General features: G+C 36.0%; 1 protein-coding gene across 7 annotated transcripts in view; it reads right to left on the reverse strand.

Moving 5' to 3' along the window:
- Positions 1 to 615: 615 nt before the first annotated feature.
- The window catches only part of CFAP299 (cilia and flagella associated protein 299), a 567,043-nt gene continuing 551,295 nt past the window's right edge, over positions 616 to 16,363 (reverse strand). For 4 of the 7 annotated variants that reach the window (XM_070612727.1, XM_070612725.1, XM_070612723.1 and 1 more), the window contains one exon: positions 616 to 861. In XM_070612727.1, coding sequence (XP_070468828.1) covers positions 766 to 861 — 96 coding nt within the window. In that variant the 3' untranslated portion in view covers positions 616 to 765. Of the gene's footprint in view, positions 862 to 4,859; positions 4,948 to 16,363 lie in introns of all 7 variants that reach the window. The other 3 variants (XM_070612726.1, XM_070612730.1, XM_070612729.1) reach the window with 1 other exon arrangement.

Genomic DNA, 16,363 nt, shown 5'->3' on the forward strand with positions numbered 1-16,363 from the left:
GAAGAGAATGGGAAGGAGAAGAGGAAGAACCAAATATTAATTTTAAATCACACTGGCCTCTGAATAACATCTTTTTTGCACGAATGCCACCTGCAGAGGCACATTATGAAAATGTGTTCTTTTCTCTTATGAAGTCCTCAATTCTCTAAAATTTTCTGATTTTCTTTAGATTTCATTTTCTCAGCTTCATTGTCATGGGGTTCATATTGTCCAGGCACATAAACGTGTCAAATGCTTCCATTCATTTTATGCATTATCTCATGGGATATTTCAGATTTTACTTACCCATTTAGTGCTATAAAAACCTTTTATATTTATATTTCCTTCTGCCTGGCCTCCAATTTGAGAACTCTTATCAATATTCAATGATTTTAGGAGATAGCACTGCCACATGGCATAAGGTTTGGTCCACTATATTTGGCAACAGCAGGACCTGGAAAATTTTTGTTTTGGAAAATCTGAGCTACAAAATGTCACTAATTACTGTATTTTTGAAGTAGCAACAAGATTTTCTCTCATGAACTGTGGCAATCAGCTTCAGTGTTTAGGGGGAAAAATTAGAAAAACCTCAAATCAGATTAAGAGACTATTTGTGCCACAAAAAGACAGTCAAGATTACACTTTTCTTTCTAATTTCTTTATTAACTTTTATTATTCCAATTTGCCTTCCAGCTACAGGACTAATTTATTATTTTAATTTGCTTCTGGTTACAGGATTCATTTAAATTCAGCAACCCATTAGAGAACCATCTAACATGTTGGCAGTTAAGTCTTTCTTCTGGAAATGTGGTCAAAAATGACAGCTTGTATGTAGAGCTGTGTCTGGATAGGGGTTCTAGTAGAGTTGTCACCTGGTTGAGCCTAAAATACATAAATCATATTGTTAATCAGTCTAGTCCATGCAAATAATTGGCATTAAATGAATTTTCTTCTTGCTTCAATATTGTAGCAAACGAAACTAAAGAGGCTGTGGCCATCAAGATATTTCCACGTTTCCCCCCAAGTACTTTTTCCTAACAACAGTGATAATTCCAATCAAGACTTTGAGGCCCTAGATTGTGGCAATCCTAAAAATATCTAGGATCAAAGCAGTGTCCCCGGCTCACGGTTGTCTAGTCTCTGCTGAACCCCATGGGTCACTAACTCTGCAGAATTCCCAGTGAAAGGCTTTGCAAGCTCATGTAATTTTAAGTTAATAAATCAGAAGAATCCTATCTTGATTTCAAGTTGTCAAATAAAATGTCTCGAGTTTGGAATTAATTCAGACTGGTAGAAGTACCCATATATGGCGGGTTTCATGAAAAGCTTCCTATCACTTTCAAAACTATTTGCTCTGCTTTTTTTCCCCTTCAAATTATAATCCTTGAAAAAAGATTTGTTCCTTTTACCTTTATTCAGGATAGTCTATCATACTGACAGGCTCCTAGGGACTCCTATGGGAACAAGTGTTCACTAATATGGTAACGATAAGAGAGAAGAGAGAGATACTAAAAGAGCTGGACAATATCTATAATTGGAAAATATTAGTCATTAGGCCTTTTCTATATTTGATGCTACTTGCTGTCTCTTCATTTCTCGTAGCAAGAGACGATGAGAAATTTAGAGCTGGGATTAGAGAAGATTTGGTATTGCCTCTTCCCCTGAGCACTCAATTTCTTGTGCTAGGGAGAGAGAATATATTGGACCCATCTTTAATAAACAGAGTGAGTAAAATTATAAGACTTTGAAATGGGTCAAAGAAAAAGAGTGAGTGTCCTGAGTGGCTCACCCATCCAAGTTTTTTCTGCTTTTCATTTTTTGGTGCTATTTTACAACTATTCAAGTTGTAGAAAACTGATAATAACACAAAATATTTTTATCTACAAAGATGCAAATTAACTGTGCCCAGTGGAATGCGATTAATTATTCCTTTTTGCTCTGTATTGGGGCTTGCTTTGCATCTATTTGCAAATTAATTTCAAATTTTCTTATTCCCTATATATGTTCTGCTTTTTGAATTTTCCTTTGAACTGCTTATAATATCTTACTGGTTCCCTCTATAATTAATAAATTAAGTAAAATCTTTGGCACATTTATTTCATATCTGTATGAAAGTCACGATTATATCCTTTTTAGAAAAATTACCTTGTGAACATTTTGGAAGTTCCACGCAACGCCCAATGGATTCACCTGATGGCTGAGTAACCTGTGTTGCTGGAGGAGTGTTGTACCTCATGGATGACTTATACCCAAGAATTTCTTCTCTTGGCTCCAAGAGGTAAATTCTCAGTAGCAATGGAACTTTCACTTTCCTGATCCTCTGTTTCTTTATATATTTGCCATTTTACTATCTTTGTGTTTTGCTTTTGTTTTTGGAACCTTTTCAATCAACAAATTGTTCCCCATTGGTGACAGTAATGATTCGGAATTTGGTTTTATGGTTTAAACTTTGTGATCTCTGTAAATGGATTAATAGATTATAGAGATTTATTCTGTCTTGGGTGAGAGACAACAGAGAATCTGATTTGTTAGCATTTTATTCTCTTTGTTTATTTTGAGCTCAAATTAAGAATCTTGTGCCCACCAGGAAAGAGAACAACTTTTGGATATATGGACAGATAATTTTTTGTCTTTTCTTTTGACCTGTGGCTAATGTCTAGATCTGAAGCTACAAGCTCTCTATGTATAGAGTCTGTGTGTATATGTGCTTATGACCTGGAAAGACCTTTTCATCTTTTTGTATGAGTATATAATATTTTCCTGAGAAGGGAACTAGTAAATTAAAAAAGTCTCCTAAATTAAAGGAAATCTGTTTCGATTGGCCTGTAGAATTCTTAGGTAAATAAGTTCTTCTATAAATCAAATATTAATAAAATTCCAAGAAAATGAGGAAATTAAAGTTTTGATACTTTAAATGTGCTAGACTTAAAAAGTTATTCTTACAGAAACTCAGAAGTGTTTTGAAAATTTAAGTTCATGTAATTAAGGCAAATTTTTGGTAAATCAAACTACTGAAGTAATTTTGGTTTAATACAAACAGCTTGTTCTCTGATTTATCAGTGTTAGTTATAATATAAGCATACTTATTTTCTACTTGGGTTTGCTTTTCATAAATTTATGCAGGTATACTGATCAAATAAGCCGACATTTAAGATAATGAAAAATGTAAATCTGTATTCAACAAAATCAAATCATTATTCTGACAACTTTATTTCAATAGTGATTATGTTTTTTAGCATGTCACCTTGAATATAAGTCCCAAGATCTTCAGGTAACATAAAGCCTTAGACTACTATTAAGTTGAATTATATAATGAATGTTCATTTGATATCTAGATAATTTCTAATTAAGAATACTGAAAGTCTGATGTCTAATTATTAGGCATAATTCTAAGTTTATGTACTTTTGCTTATCTCTCATGGAAACTTCCTACCTTTGCACCATGTTAATGTGCTCATTTTGTCTCTTTAAAAAGGTATGTGTGTGAGGGGTTGGCCCCATGGCTGAGTGGTTAAGTTCGCGTGCTCCGCTGAGGAGCCCCGGGGTTCGGATCCTGAGTGCGGACATGGCACCGCTTGTCAGGCCACGTTGAGGCGGCATCCCATATGCCACAACTGGAAGGACCTGCAACTAGGATATACAACTATGTACCAGGGGGGATTTGGGGAGATAAAGCAGAAAAAAAAAAACCAGAAATTAAAAAAAAAAAAAAAAAGGTATGTGTGTGACTGTAGAAAGTTGCAATATGAGCTTTGCTAGACTGTTAAAATGCTTTTGGAAGACAGACAGTTGTTAATTACCTACCTCTAGTTTTCTCTATGAAATAGGAGTTACTTTGGTTAAAAGTCACAATTAATGTGAATGGTTGAGATTACACTATGAGTAATAGGGACACGTTAATACCATGGTCTGTGTGCTTTTGTGTTCCAAAGAGAAAGTAGTTTTGTCCTAGAGTAGGGGTATGTACAGTAGTGGTTTTCAGGCCTTTCTTTTTGTTCCTTCTCAGGAACCCTGTACAATCTTGGGACTTGCTGAGGACCCCAAAGAACTTTCATGTGGGTTATAACTATCAATATTTACCATATTGGAAGTTGAAATTGAGAAATTTTTCAATACTTACTGATTCATTTCACCACAGCAACAACGAATATGCATTGAAATGCTAACAGAAACAACATCTTAGTATTAACATAAAAATTATTTTGAGCTCATGAATCCCCTAAGAATTGCTGTGATATAAAGAAGCAAAATGAAGGGCAAATTTGGAAGTAAACTTTGCATGCCTTGGTTTATAGTACTTGAGTCTAAAATGAAGAGATAAAATGAGCTAAAATTTTAGTAAGTTTGTGCCATCTTAAGGGCTTGCTTTCTTGGGTTACTGGTTAATTCCTTTGCCTACTATAAGAAAGACTTTTCTTTCCTTTTTTTCCCTTAACCTTTTGTGTAATCTGTCTAGGTAGCAAATATTCTGTGTCTTACAAGAATAATTTCTTGTGCTTTATGTTGGATTTATTACATCCTTGATTAAGAAAGAGAAAAAAATAAGAAAAAATAAAAGAAAGCAAAGAACAGAGATTCCTCACATAAAGAGCTAAAGATTTTTACAATCGTGTTAATGTCTATGTCTATTTTTAAATGTTTTATTATTTTAAATGTTTATTTAATTAGTTGACCCAGTATTATTTCTCTAGCACCCTGACCCTATCTTAATCAAGTGTCCAAATACCTTCTGATGATTTTTTAAATTTTTGCCTTTCAATAATTGGATTCTAAGTATAGAAAAAATTAAATAAGACTTTCAAGATATCTTTTATGTCAAAAACCACCTTTGAGATTTCCCAGAGGGTCCCTGGAAAAATCACAAAGATTTATTCTTTCACCTTTTAAAAGAGGTGCTGGGAATAATCAGGTTTGTCTGTAGAATTCTCTGTGAACAGTCGTCAAATCAGAAGAGGTGCTCACCTTTACCTAGGTAAATTTGTATAGATACAATATTATTAACATAAATATTTCAGAAATTTTGTATGCTTTATGAGAAGTCCCTGGAGTTATGTCATTGCCCTTGCTGTCTCATACCATGGTTTTACCCTCAGGGAAAACACTGATTGCAGCTCTCAAGTATATTTCCATCAGGTTTTCCTATCTTTATCAGAGTTCTGGAAACAGCAGGATAATGTTATCAGTGACAATTTCAGCTAGTTTTTAAAAACACAAATGTTTAGGTCTTACTGCAAACTTACTAAATCTCTTTACTTGATATTCTTGGTATAGACAATTACGTCTCAGGATTATTTTATGTCCTAGGTCAAGATTCTTTTGCTCTATAAAATAGTTTTCATCTATTTCTTGAATCAGATAGAGTGTTTGCAGACTTCTTTTAAAATAAATTTAATCATTATCCTTAGATGGTTTCTCTAATTTGGGGATGGGGGCAGGGAATGGCTTTATTATCTTTGTTTTGCATGCCACAGAAAGAACTAAACTTCCTTGTCTGTTGTATTGTTCTTATTATGAACCCACATCAGACTGTTCACATTTGAAAATTATTCGTAATAAACCATTCATAGCCATTTTAAGTCCTTATCATCTACAGATAGTGTTGTTTTACTCTGATGCTTCCCTGAAGTCTCTCTTCTAGATTATAGAGGAGAATTTGTGTCTTCAACAAAGAGGAATAGTCTCAGAATCTTGTGGAAAAGGACTATACCAGGTACTTCAACTAGTGACACTTCAAATCTGAGATGGCGTAGATTAGATAACTTTCAGATTACACCAGGAGTGGACTGAGTTAGGATTTACAGGACCTGTTTTAGGCCAAATGGGAGGACTGCTAACCCAAGATCCAGTGTAATATTGTTGATATTCCAATATTCTGGAATATTATTGATCTTCTTTTAACACTCTATTTTCGAGATACACAAGAACACCCTTTCTCTTTCTCATTAAGCAATGTGTAACCCATAGCAATTTAGTAGACTCTGCTTTTGTAAACTGAAATGAAACCTTTTTAAATGATATCTGATTCTCACTTATTCCTCTAGGATTCAGAAATTTATAGTAAGTCTCCTTACTTTCCATGACCATTTAGCTATTTGCATAGGTTCAATAAGCAGCTGTCATCCTTTCTACCAGAATGTAATTGTACAAATTGTAAAACCAAGGCCTTGCCTGGGATGTCATATTTGAAAACAATGCTAGTTTAATCAGGTAGGAACAGCCACTCTTTAGGGATTAAGTTTGAATTTACTTATGGAAGCAATCCCTACAAAGTGCTGGCTTATTTCTTGGCTTAAAAAATCCAAGAATATTATATATTATACGTAAGTAATCTTAGGATATTTGGGGAACATTGAGAATAGAGGAATTTACCCAAATTTTAGGTATTTCAAGTGAAATATGGTGGAGAGCATTTATTTCTTTGGCTTGGGTTCCTAGCCTCAGGTCAACAAATAATGGAGGATTTTAAAAATCCAATTTGAGACTCCTCGTGAAAACTTCCAGGCACAATTTAATTTATTATTTGTTCAAAGTTGTATGGCTTTAGAATTTACAAAGGAAACTTAAGGTGTCCTATATGGTAAAATAACACTTTTACTGCATCTATGTAAACAATCAGGCAAATCTAATGAGGCGCCTTATTTTATAAGAATAATCTTTCTTTGAAATTATTATGATATAAAGAGGGGAGGAGACTGTCAGGGAAAGTTGTGAGGGACTTTGAAATGGGCAAAAATCAAACAGTAGCTATCTTGACTACTCAGTCGTCTAGGTTTTCTCATCTTCCATTGATATTACAACACTGTAAGTTGCAGAAATCTGATAAGAATGCAAATAATTCTTGTCTGTATAAATGCAAAGTAGTTATATTCGATGGCATGCAACTGATTTTTGCCTTGATTTTGATAGACCAGTTTTGCATCTATTTGTAAATTCATTTCAGAATTTCGTATTCTCTTTGTATGTCTCTGCTCTTTGAAGTCCTCTTTGAACTAATCATAACATCTTACTGGTCCCACATTAATTAATGAGTTAAAAATCCTTGACACATGTTCATTTTATGTCTATAGGAGAATCATGATTCTACCTTATTTTAAAAATTATTCCTTAACAATAGATAACAAGAATGCTAAAAACAATCTCACATATGCAACAACAACAACAAACAATGCAGTTGGTTGAGAAAATTCAGCACTTAGAAAACAGAAACTGTACACATCTGCTGGGGTGGTGAATGGTTAAGAAGAGTCATGGGAGTTGACTACGTGTTCAACTGTTGAGACCCAGAAGAAATCATGCTCTCTTTGAATTAGAAATAATCCCTTAACTGAGGTCTTGAACCTACAGTGACTCCGTGCCTGACTCGTGTGTTTTCTGGTGCCTGCTTCTTTGTCAATAGTATCAGTTCTTTGAAATTATAGAGGAAACAATTATTTTGTTTTGGTTCAATCATTTCATTCAGCCAGGAAACTAACTTTCCACTCTTTTCCCATATTCCTTGTCCTGATTCATGACAGTAAATTTTGTGAAAAAGTGAGCATGAATTGGAGGTAAACCTCTCTTCCTCAAATTTCTCCATTCTCATCTCCCTAGCCTGTAAAAGAGACCCTTACCTTTGGCGTGATTGTTTGCTTAGGATGCCCTTCTAAGTAGAAGCTTAAAACCAGCAATTTTTCTTTGTCGTGTATGTTTTACTGGGATATGTACTTTTATTTTCACTGCAGATATTCAACTTGGATGGTGAAGGGTTATCATTTATACTTTCTTATTACTAAGCATTGATATACATATAATAATTCAAAATCATATATTTAATTTTTTTCTTTCCCCCAGCTTACCTTCCCTGTGCTACACTTCATATGAGAGTTCATACATTGGACACTTAACAACAATGTGTTTATCTCTAGGGGTTGTTCCATAAGACTGCATATAAAATTAAAGTCAGTTTTCCAGGTCAAGAGGAGGGCATAGCATTTAAGTTTGGGGAGTTTTAATTCATAAACGCCAAGCTCTGTTATGTAATTTTTAATGTATTCCTCAAGGCCATTGATTTTAACAGCAGTTAGTTGAGTAAATCTCTAATTTCCATGTGGTGGATTTTCAGTTCAGGTACACCAGGTGATTGCCCAGGGGAGAAAATGTTTTAAAAACTTCTTAGTATGTGGGTGTTTTAGGGCTATAATCAACCAAACATTCAGTAATTTGGGCGGCAAAACCAGAAAGCTGGCAAGGTCTCAGCTTTACTTAACAACTGTGACTGCGCCGTAGTTAAAAGCAATGTTTACAAGAGGCCTCTGAGGAAAATCCAGGAGCCAAAAAGTGGTAGTGATGATTCGGTAAGTGTCCCCTGCACCGTTAATTCAAGTTTGCATGGAGTTTGAGGGAGAACTGCCAGAGACTTTGAAGAATCCATAGCCTGGCTTAAACTATTCTATTCCGTATGCTTTTTTATTTTTTGACGACCAGTAGGAAATATACCCGGACCCTGTAAAAAGACAGATTATAAAATTGAGAACCTCCACTGGGAGGGTGGAGCTTCAAGACATTAAATTTGAACCGGCTGTGGAAAGGATGTAGGAATGTTATGGGCCTCCATTTTGAGAAGAGCAATTTCAAGCCTTTGACAGGCTCCCTCTGATTTTAATATCTGCATGGCAAGGGAAATTAAGACCAGTCAATGAACTAGGGGGCAGCATTAAGGGGGCAATTAACACCTTTCCCACTAATAGGAGCAAGTGCTGGGGTGGGGGTCGCTTGGGAGGAACAGAACAGAGGAGAGAGGAGCTATGAGAAGATACTATTGGACACTTCCCCTAAATTAAAACAACAATGATAAAAACCCACTAAAGGCAAAAACGTGTTTTTCTTGGTAGAAGTTACTTTTCATTTTAAACCTTGTTCACCTAGATATTCTTTTGCTCCTAGAAAATGAAAGTAGAATTTGCCATTTTTTTTGACATCTGTATAATATTCAATAATGACTACACGTTTATTTAAAAAATAATAAAATAATTGCTTCTCTCATTCACCCATGGACCTAACACATTGTCATTGTCCTGGACACCCCAGGTCAGAACTCCAAAGTTCAGTAAAGAACCCCCAGGGTTAATTCACTGACCAAGGAGAGAAAAGCACCAGAGTTAATTACTCTGGTAATTTTCAGCTAAAAATAGCGTTAGCTCTACCGTATGTTTCTAGTGCCTAAGATCCTAAAATATTTTAAACTTAACCTCAAAATTTTCCAGGATTATTTTTGGCCCTAATATTCATTTCTTTAAAAAATATTTAATATTCAATTTATTCATTCCACCGATGTTTACTGAGCACCTATGATACGCTAGCACGGGAGACAAAATGGTAAAACGACCGGAAAGGGTCCCTGCCCCATGCTTCAGTTTATGCTTTACAAGTCTCCGTCACACAGAGTGTTTCATTTGAGCCTTCAGACAAACCTACCTGACAAAGCGATTCTTGATAAGGCAGTGATAGCAAGAGTGCCAATCACCACCCCCACTCTATGATGATCCAAATAAGTGAGGAAAAACAGCAGCAATTTATCAGCGGAAGCATCTAATGTGGTCGGTCACGTGGAGGTTATCCAGAAGTCTTTGGTACATGGTTTGTACTTTCTAGTCTGTGCAGTCTCAGGAATGTGTAATTTAAACTACTTAAAATTAAGGCTGTTGAATTAAAATTTGTTTTACAGGAACAAAGTTATGGACATAGAGTAAGGTGAAGCAATAGGTAATAAAAATATTACTATGTAAAGCAGTGGATATCAAATCCAGCTAATCTTTAGGATCATCTGGGGAGATATTAAAAATACAGGCCCATTCAGTTTGAATCTCTAGGGATGGAACCTAGGGTTCTCAGGACTGACTAGTGTGAGGAGAGAGGAAGAGGAAATATTTACTGACATGACAGAAATTGCTCCTAATCAAGCCGTGGTAGGTTGGATGTTGATAAAGAGCTCTCATGATAACATTTTGCATTCCAAAGTAACACGTTTTTATGTTTGAACAATTGTAATTTCCAAAAAGACAAGTCTGGATTGGAGGGCTCCTGATGTACAGTGAGGAGCACTGATTTGTAAAGAGAAAAGAATCAATCAATGCACAGTCTGCATTGCACATGCCTCCCAAGTTCTGTGACACTCAGGATGGATCCAGAAAGGTTTATTCGACAATAGTGTCTTTAGTTTCATCAATTTCCTACATCTAATAGAAACCACAGCATCTCTAAGATCTTTTAACATATTTTTTGTTTGCTTGTTTTGTCATCAGCCATTTAGCAAGCAACTATATTCAAGATGTACTCTATTAGACACTAAGCAAAGTAACAAAAAGGAGACTGTCCTACAGGGTTTCACGTTTTTCATAAATGATTTTCTTGTGTGTACCAATGAAGTTTAACCAAAAGAAAAATCACATCACCTCTTTTCAAAACGGTTTATGCATTTTCCCACTTGGAAATTTTGATTCTGTCATGACACAAATGATACAGATTCTCATTGAACTGTATAGAATGGCAAAAACTCATTAGATTTGGCTTCCACAGTTGGAGCTCAATTTTCTCTGAAAACTTCTCTGCCATTACTCTCCTCCCTGCACCTGGGGCTCAACCCTGGCTGCACAGTAGAATCACCTGGGGAGCTTTTGAAACGTACAGACGCCCAGGCCTTGCACTCAGACCAATTCAACCAGAATCTCTGTAGAGGAGGCCAGGCTTCAGAGATTCTAAAGCTTCCTGGGTCATTCTGAAATCAGGCCTGTGCTGAGGAGCACTTCCTAGCCAAAAAGAGGTCCTCTCCCTCTCAGGCAGCCACATGCTCTGTGCTTCCTTTAAGTGTGATGTTCCTTCCTGCTAGAATACCCCTTCTACTCCAGTCCCCATGTCTTCACCACACCCATCCTTCAAGATTCAGTTCAGATGCTATCTCCTCCATTATCTCAGTTTTTTTGCTGAGGAAGATTCGCCCTGAGCTAACATCCATTGCCAATCTTCCTCATTTTTGCTTGAGGAAGACTGGCCTGAGCTAACATCTGTGCCAATCTCCCTCTATTTTGTATGTGGGTTGCCACCACAGCATGGCTGACAAGTGGTGTAAGTCCATGCCTGGGATCCGAACCAGTGAACCTGGGCTGCTGAAGCAGAGCATGCTGAACTTAAGCATTATGCCACGGGGCTGGCCCCTTAACTCATTTTTTAATGCATGTCTTAGGTCCAAAGTAGATTCTGTCTCCTCTGAATCCTTATAATGCTTTTTCTGTCTTCTCAGGTCACTTTCTAGCTTATTTCTGTGCATATTGTGTTTTCCCACCTACTCGCCAATTAACCGGTAAGGTTTTTAGGGCAAGAAACCCACCATTCTGATTTACTTTTTATACCTCACAGTGTCCAGTAGATGCTTAATAAACATCAAACGAGGAAGAGAAGGATGGAAGAATGAAGAGGCCACAGTCTTACTGACATCCATCCAGCTCACCTTTCTCTATACTTAAGGTAGCACTGGTCTCCCATTCTTCTCTCTCTCTCTCTCTTTTCTAAAGGTTGGGGTGAAGTGAGATCTCTCAACCACTTTTTCTAGGTAGATATGCATTGTCTAAGTTTGGTCTTTACCTGAATGATCAGGTAATAGGAATATTAAAAAGATCAACTCAGAAACTTGCTAACTACAGCAGGACCCCTACTTCTAGTCCTCTTTACTCTTCGCCTGCTTTATTGTTATGCTCTCATCTTCTCCAGTTTTTCCTCCCAAGTCTGTCTGAATCTGTACTCTCTCATCTCCTTAAAACATAATTGTTATCCTGTTATTTCTCTGCACAAAAGCCTTGGCATATTTCCCCATTTCCTATCAACTCCAGTCCAAGATCCTCATCAGTTCTGCATTCAAGGCTCTTCACAACCTCTCCACACTTAATTCCCACTCCACGCCTTCTCTGAGCCAATGCGGGGGCCAAATTGAGCTATTTAGGTTTTCCTTTATCTGTTTTACACTCTTCAACATTATTTCTGCTAATGGGTTTTATTCCTGGTATTGCCTGTCTCTCTGTCTCTATGAGTTCAATTCCTAACCATTCTTCAAGTCCAGTTAAAAGATGACCTCTTCCATTATCACCTAACATTATTCCCAGTGCTGTCTCCTCACCATTCCCCCTCCACTGGCTCCTGCCCCAGATCAAAAGCCATCTCTTCTTCCACTGAATTTCCAAATCATTGCTCTTTTGCAACATATCGCTTTCTGCCTTATACTGCAGTTATGTTTTTTACATGCCTGCTTCCTTAAAAATACTATAAGCACTTACAGGGCAAAGGTTGAAATCTTGCTTTCTTTACATCCCCTATTGTCTCATAATACTTAAATTTAAGCTCTATTGCTAGATTCTACTAATAATGAACTATCTGACCTTGAGCAAGTCATTTAACCTGTTTGAATCAATTTGTTCATAAATCAAAAACATGTTCTAATTTAACAGTCTTAATTTGAGATGGTTTAAATTACACATTCCTGGAATTGCACCAGAAGACTTGAAAGCAATAACAAAATAAAGGTTTTTGCATAACCTCTACAAAACCTAAAATTATGGCTGCACTAGCTGTTTCCACTGATAAAGTCCTGGAATTTTTTTTCTGACTTATTTGGATCAATATAGAGTGGGGTGGCTGTACCCTTTCTGGCTATCAATGCTCCATCAAGTGTCAGTGACATAATTCACTCCTCAACTTTTAATTAGAATAGCATTATTTTTGTGTGTTTGGAGGGAACTATTCATTCACTCATTTATTCCATGAATATTTATTGAGTATATATTAACCAGGCATTCTTCCAGGTGAATGAAAGAGGAGAGGGGAGCAAAGCTGGTGTAACTAAGGAAGATTTTTCCTATTTTAAGTATTCTATACCATCTCTCTTTCATTAGTAGATCATGAAGGTTTTAGACCACTTATGTTATTCTAAGACTCAAAGCAAACTCTTCCATAGTTAATGTTCCCTAAAAGCAGAAGAAAAATGCCTATTTTTTTATTTGTCCAGCTAATGTAGGGGAGTGAGTGTAAAGTGCTTCTGCTGAATCCTTGTAAAGATAATACACTGGAAACATTTTGGTGGGTGTGAATTACTCAGACAAGAATTCTTCACTCAAAAATAGAAACTTGCCTTATTTGTTCCAGATGTCATACGGCTGCAGGGACGTTAAAGGCAGTGGTCCTGTTTTCAGTGCAACCAAACTCTTATTGCATTTGGAATTTCTTAACCAATGAACTCAAATTACTTCTTCTAAGACCTGCACAATTTTCTTTTTTCCACTGTTACTATTCACAAACAACTAATTTTCATGGGAACCACACTTCGGAATTAATGAGTCTACGTCTGTGTTGTACAAAGAAAATACATCCTGTTTATTACTGTTTCCACCTTTCATTTATCTTGACCTCTTTAATTTTAAGCATAAACTATTTCAAAGAGAGGACTTGGAGGAAAGGAAAAGGAGAGTTGAGCTATATTGTTCTTATAATATTTTAGAGCACCTTAACTATAGAGTTATGAGAAGGTGCTCATCTTAGGAAGAATTTCAAGCAAAATTATTAAGAAAAAAAATATGGAGTATAAAAATATAATTCTTATCATTGTATATTTTTAGTTTTAAAAACTTGACATTTTAGCCTTTTTGATTCTCCTTTAGGTCTTTAAGAGCTGCTGTGTGACTGCATGAAATATAAAAGGATCATGACTCTTCGGAGAGGGTGAGTAAGTTAAGAAAATCCATAGGAGATGTACATGCTAATTTTATATCTAGTCCGTAAAAATGAAAATATGTGTATTCTATTTTGTTCGAGAAAAGAGTGCCAGATCTCTTGAGATTATTGTCTTTTTATGGAGAGGGTTTTCTCAAATTGTGGTTCTTGGCCAATCTGTAGCACAATCACATGGGCTGCTTATGAAAATATGTACTTCTGGGCCCAGTTGAGTCAGAATCTCTGGGAATTGGGCCTAGGCTGTAGACAGACCCAGAGATCAGAAAACAACAACAACAACAACACTCTCATCTTCTAGTTGTGTCATTGAAGCCCACGGAGTTTAATTGAATTTCTCAAGGCCATGCAGCCAGTTAGTAGTAAAGTAAGGCCTGGAATTTCATTTATTGGTGCTGAGACCAACATTTTTTTTCCAGCAAGTCAGCTATTAACTATTATCTTCAAAAGTTTAAATAAAATTTAAAGAAATATAAATATTCAAATATTATCAGGTGGTCCACCCAATAATTCTTTACTCTCATCACTAATTAACTAAATCCATGTTCTTTCTCCAGGATTTGGGAATACCTTTCCTTCAGACTCATCATGAATCTTTTGAATTATAATTAAAATCTTCCAGAAAAAAAAGAGGAAAATGTTATATTTCATGTATTGCTGGCTAAGTCTTTGAAATCTCATGATTGATTATTTTGGAAGTGAGTATTTTAGTTAAAGTTATTTGAACCATGTTCAAGTAACAGTTTGCATTCAATAATGATTCCACAAAGACCATAAAAACTATAATTCATGGCATACATTCTTGAAGTATGTATATTCCATTAGTTAAAATAGATCCCTAAAATAGTTTGTGTGATGTCATTCAAAACTAATTCAAATATTTGTTTCACACATCTTAATGGAGCTATTCATAACTTTATATCTTTTCTTATGTATATAGTTTCACCTTCTAAAAGGAAAAGACTCTGTGAATGCTATTTATTAAGTTTTCTGTATTTTGCCTCAACTGATAATATTTTGACACCCATTTATGATAAGTAAAGAGATATCATTAGAAAGAAGTTGTCTGATAAACTTCCCTGGTATTCATAGATTCATAATAAATGTGACCCTAATGATTTTCAGGTCCAGTCCTTTATTTTACTACTGAGAAACCTGAGTCCAAAACAAGAGCAGTGTTTTTTGAAGGAGGTAGCTAGATGTCTACCCAAAACTCTCTTCTCCCTTTCCCAGAACTCCTGTTTTCAGGAGTTTCATGGCCACCTGAATAGAGATTACATTTTCCTGGAGAAAGCAAAATACCATATGATTTCACTCATATGTAGAAGATGAAAAACAACAACAACAAACAAACACATAGATATAGAGAAAAGATTGGTGGTTATCAGAGGGGAAGGGGGGAGGGAGGAGGGCGAAACGACTAAAAGGGCAAAAAAAAAAGACACCAAGATTACATTTCCCAGTCTTCCCTGTAGCTAGATATGGCCATGTGACTAGGCTTTTGCCATGGAACGTAAGTGAACGTTTGTGTGGTAGCTCTTGGGAAACTTCCTTAAAAGTATATCCTTTGAGCCCTCTGAGCTTCCTCCATGCATTCTGTTTGGGATGTGGTTGTTTTGGCTGGAGATCTATTTCGGCCCTTGAGGATGAGGGCTACACTGGCCCAGATGACTGTGGAGCTGCCCTTCCAACTTTGGGCTGACACTATCTAGACTCACACATGGGAGAGAAAGAAGCTTCTATTCTGTTTAAGTCACTGTCTTGGGGTTTCTGGTATGGGTTTCAGTATGTGACTGCAGACAATAATTTATTTTTTGCTACAGAATTTCATTCATTAATTCTTTGAGCACACAGTTATTGGGCACTTTTTATGAGCAAGGAACTGTACCAAGTGGATATGAAACAAAAATCATTTTATTTTTGATTTTGAATTTCTAAAAAGTTTTTGGAACCAGACTCCCCTTTTCTTTTAGTCTATCCTTGCCCCTATCCCAGGCATAGCACACAATTCCTATTCTTTCACGATGAAGGAATATTTCTCTTGACTTTGGATTTTAGATTGATGCTGTCATGTGAATAACATATTTTTCAAAAGTTAAAAAAACAGCCTATGCAACTCAAGCACGTATGACTTTAAGTAAAGTTTTAACCTTCACCCCCAAACATATGACAAGTCATGATGCAATGCTGTCTTTGAAAATGTGTAAGATATAAATATTTGTCCTTGAACAAATTCAAAATATCATGGAACATGTCTTTAAAATATTAAAAGAAAATGTATTTTCTAAGTTAACACTTAGAAATACACGAAGGGCCATACTGCTTTCAGTGTTAGTCACATATCAAAAGGGATATTAGAATTCTGGGTACATATGTGAGGTGAGAGATTCCCCTCCCTAAATGACTCATCACCCCATTTAGAGCAAAAAGTGACTGAACATCCCCAGGATCAGAACAAACTAATGTGTTGCCCACCAGCTCCCTGATCTAATTCTGCTGCCAGATGTGGAACAATGTTCACACTTGCAAGTTCTATTTAAATTTCCCCCAAACTCTTTATTATTGATTTCTGATAATTTATTTAGTTTTAGAGTTTTTCTTTAATAGTACTTGCTCTAAGTTTCAACATAGCTTT

This window comes from Equus przewalskii, chromosome 3, assembly GCF_037783145.1.
Source record: "Equus przewalskii isolate Varuska chromosome 3, EquPr2, whole genome shotgun sequence".
NCBI classification, from domain to species: Eukaryota; Metazoa; Chordata; class Mammalia; order Perissodactyla; family Equidae; genus Equus; species Equus przewalskii.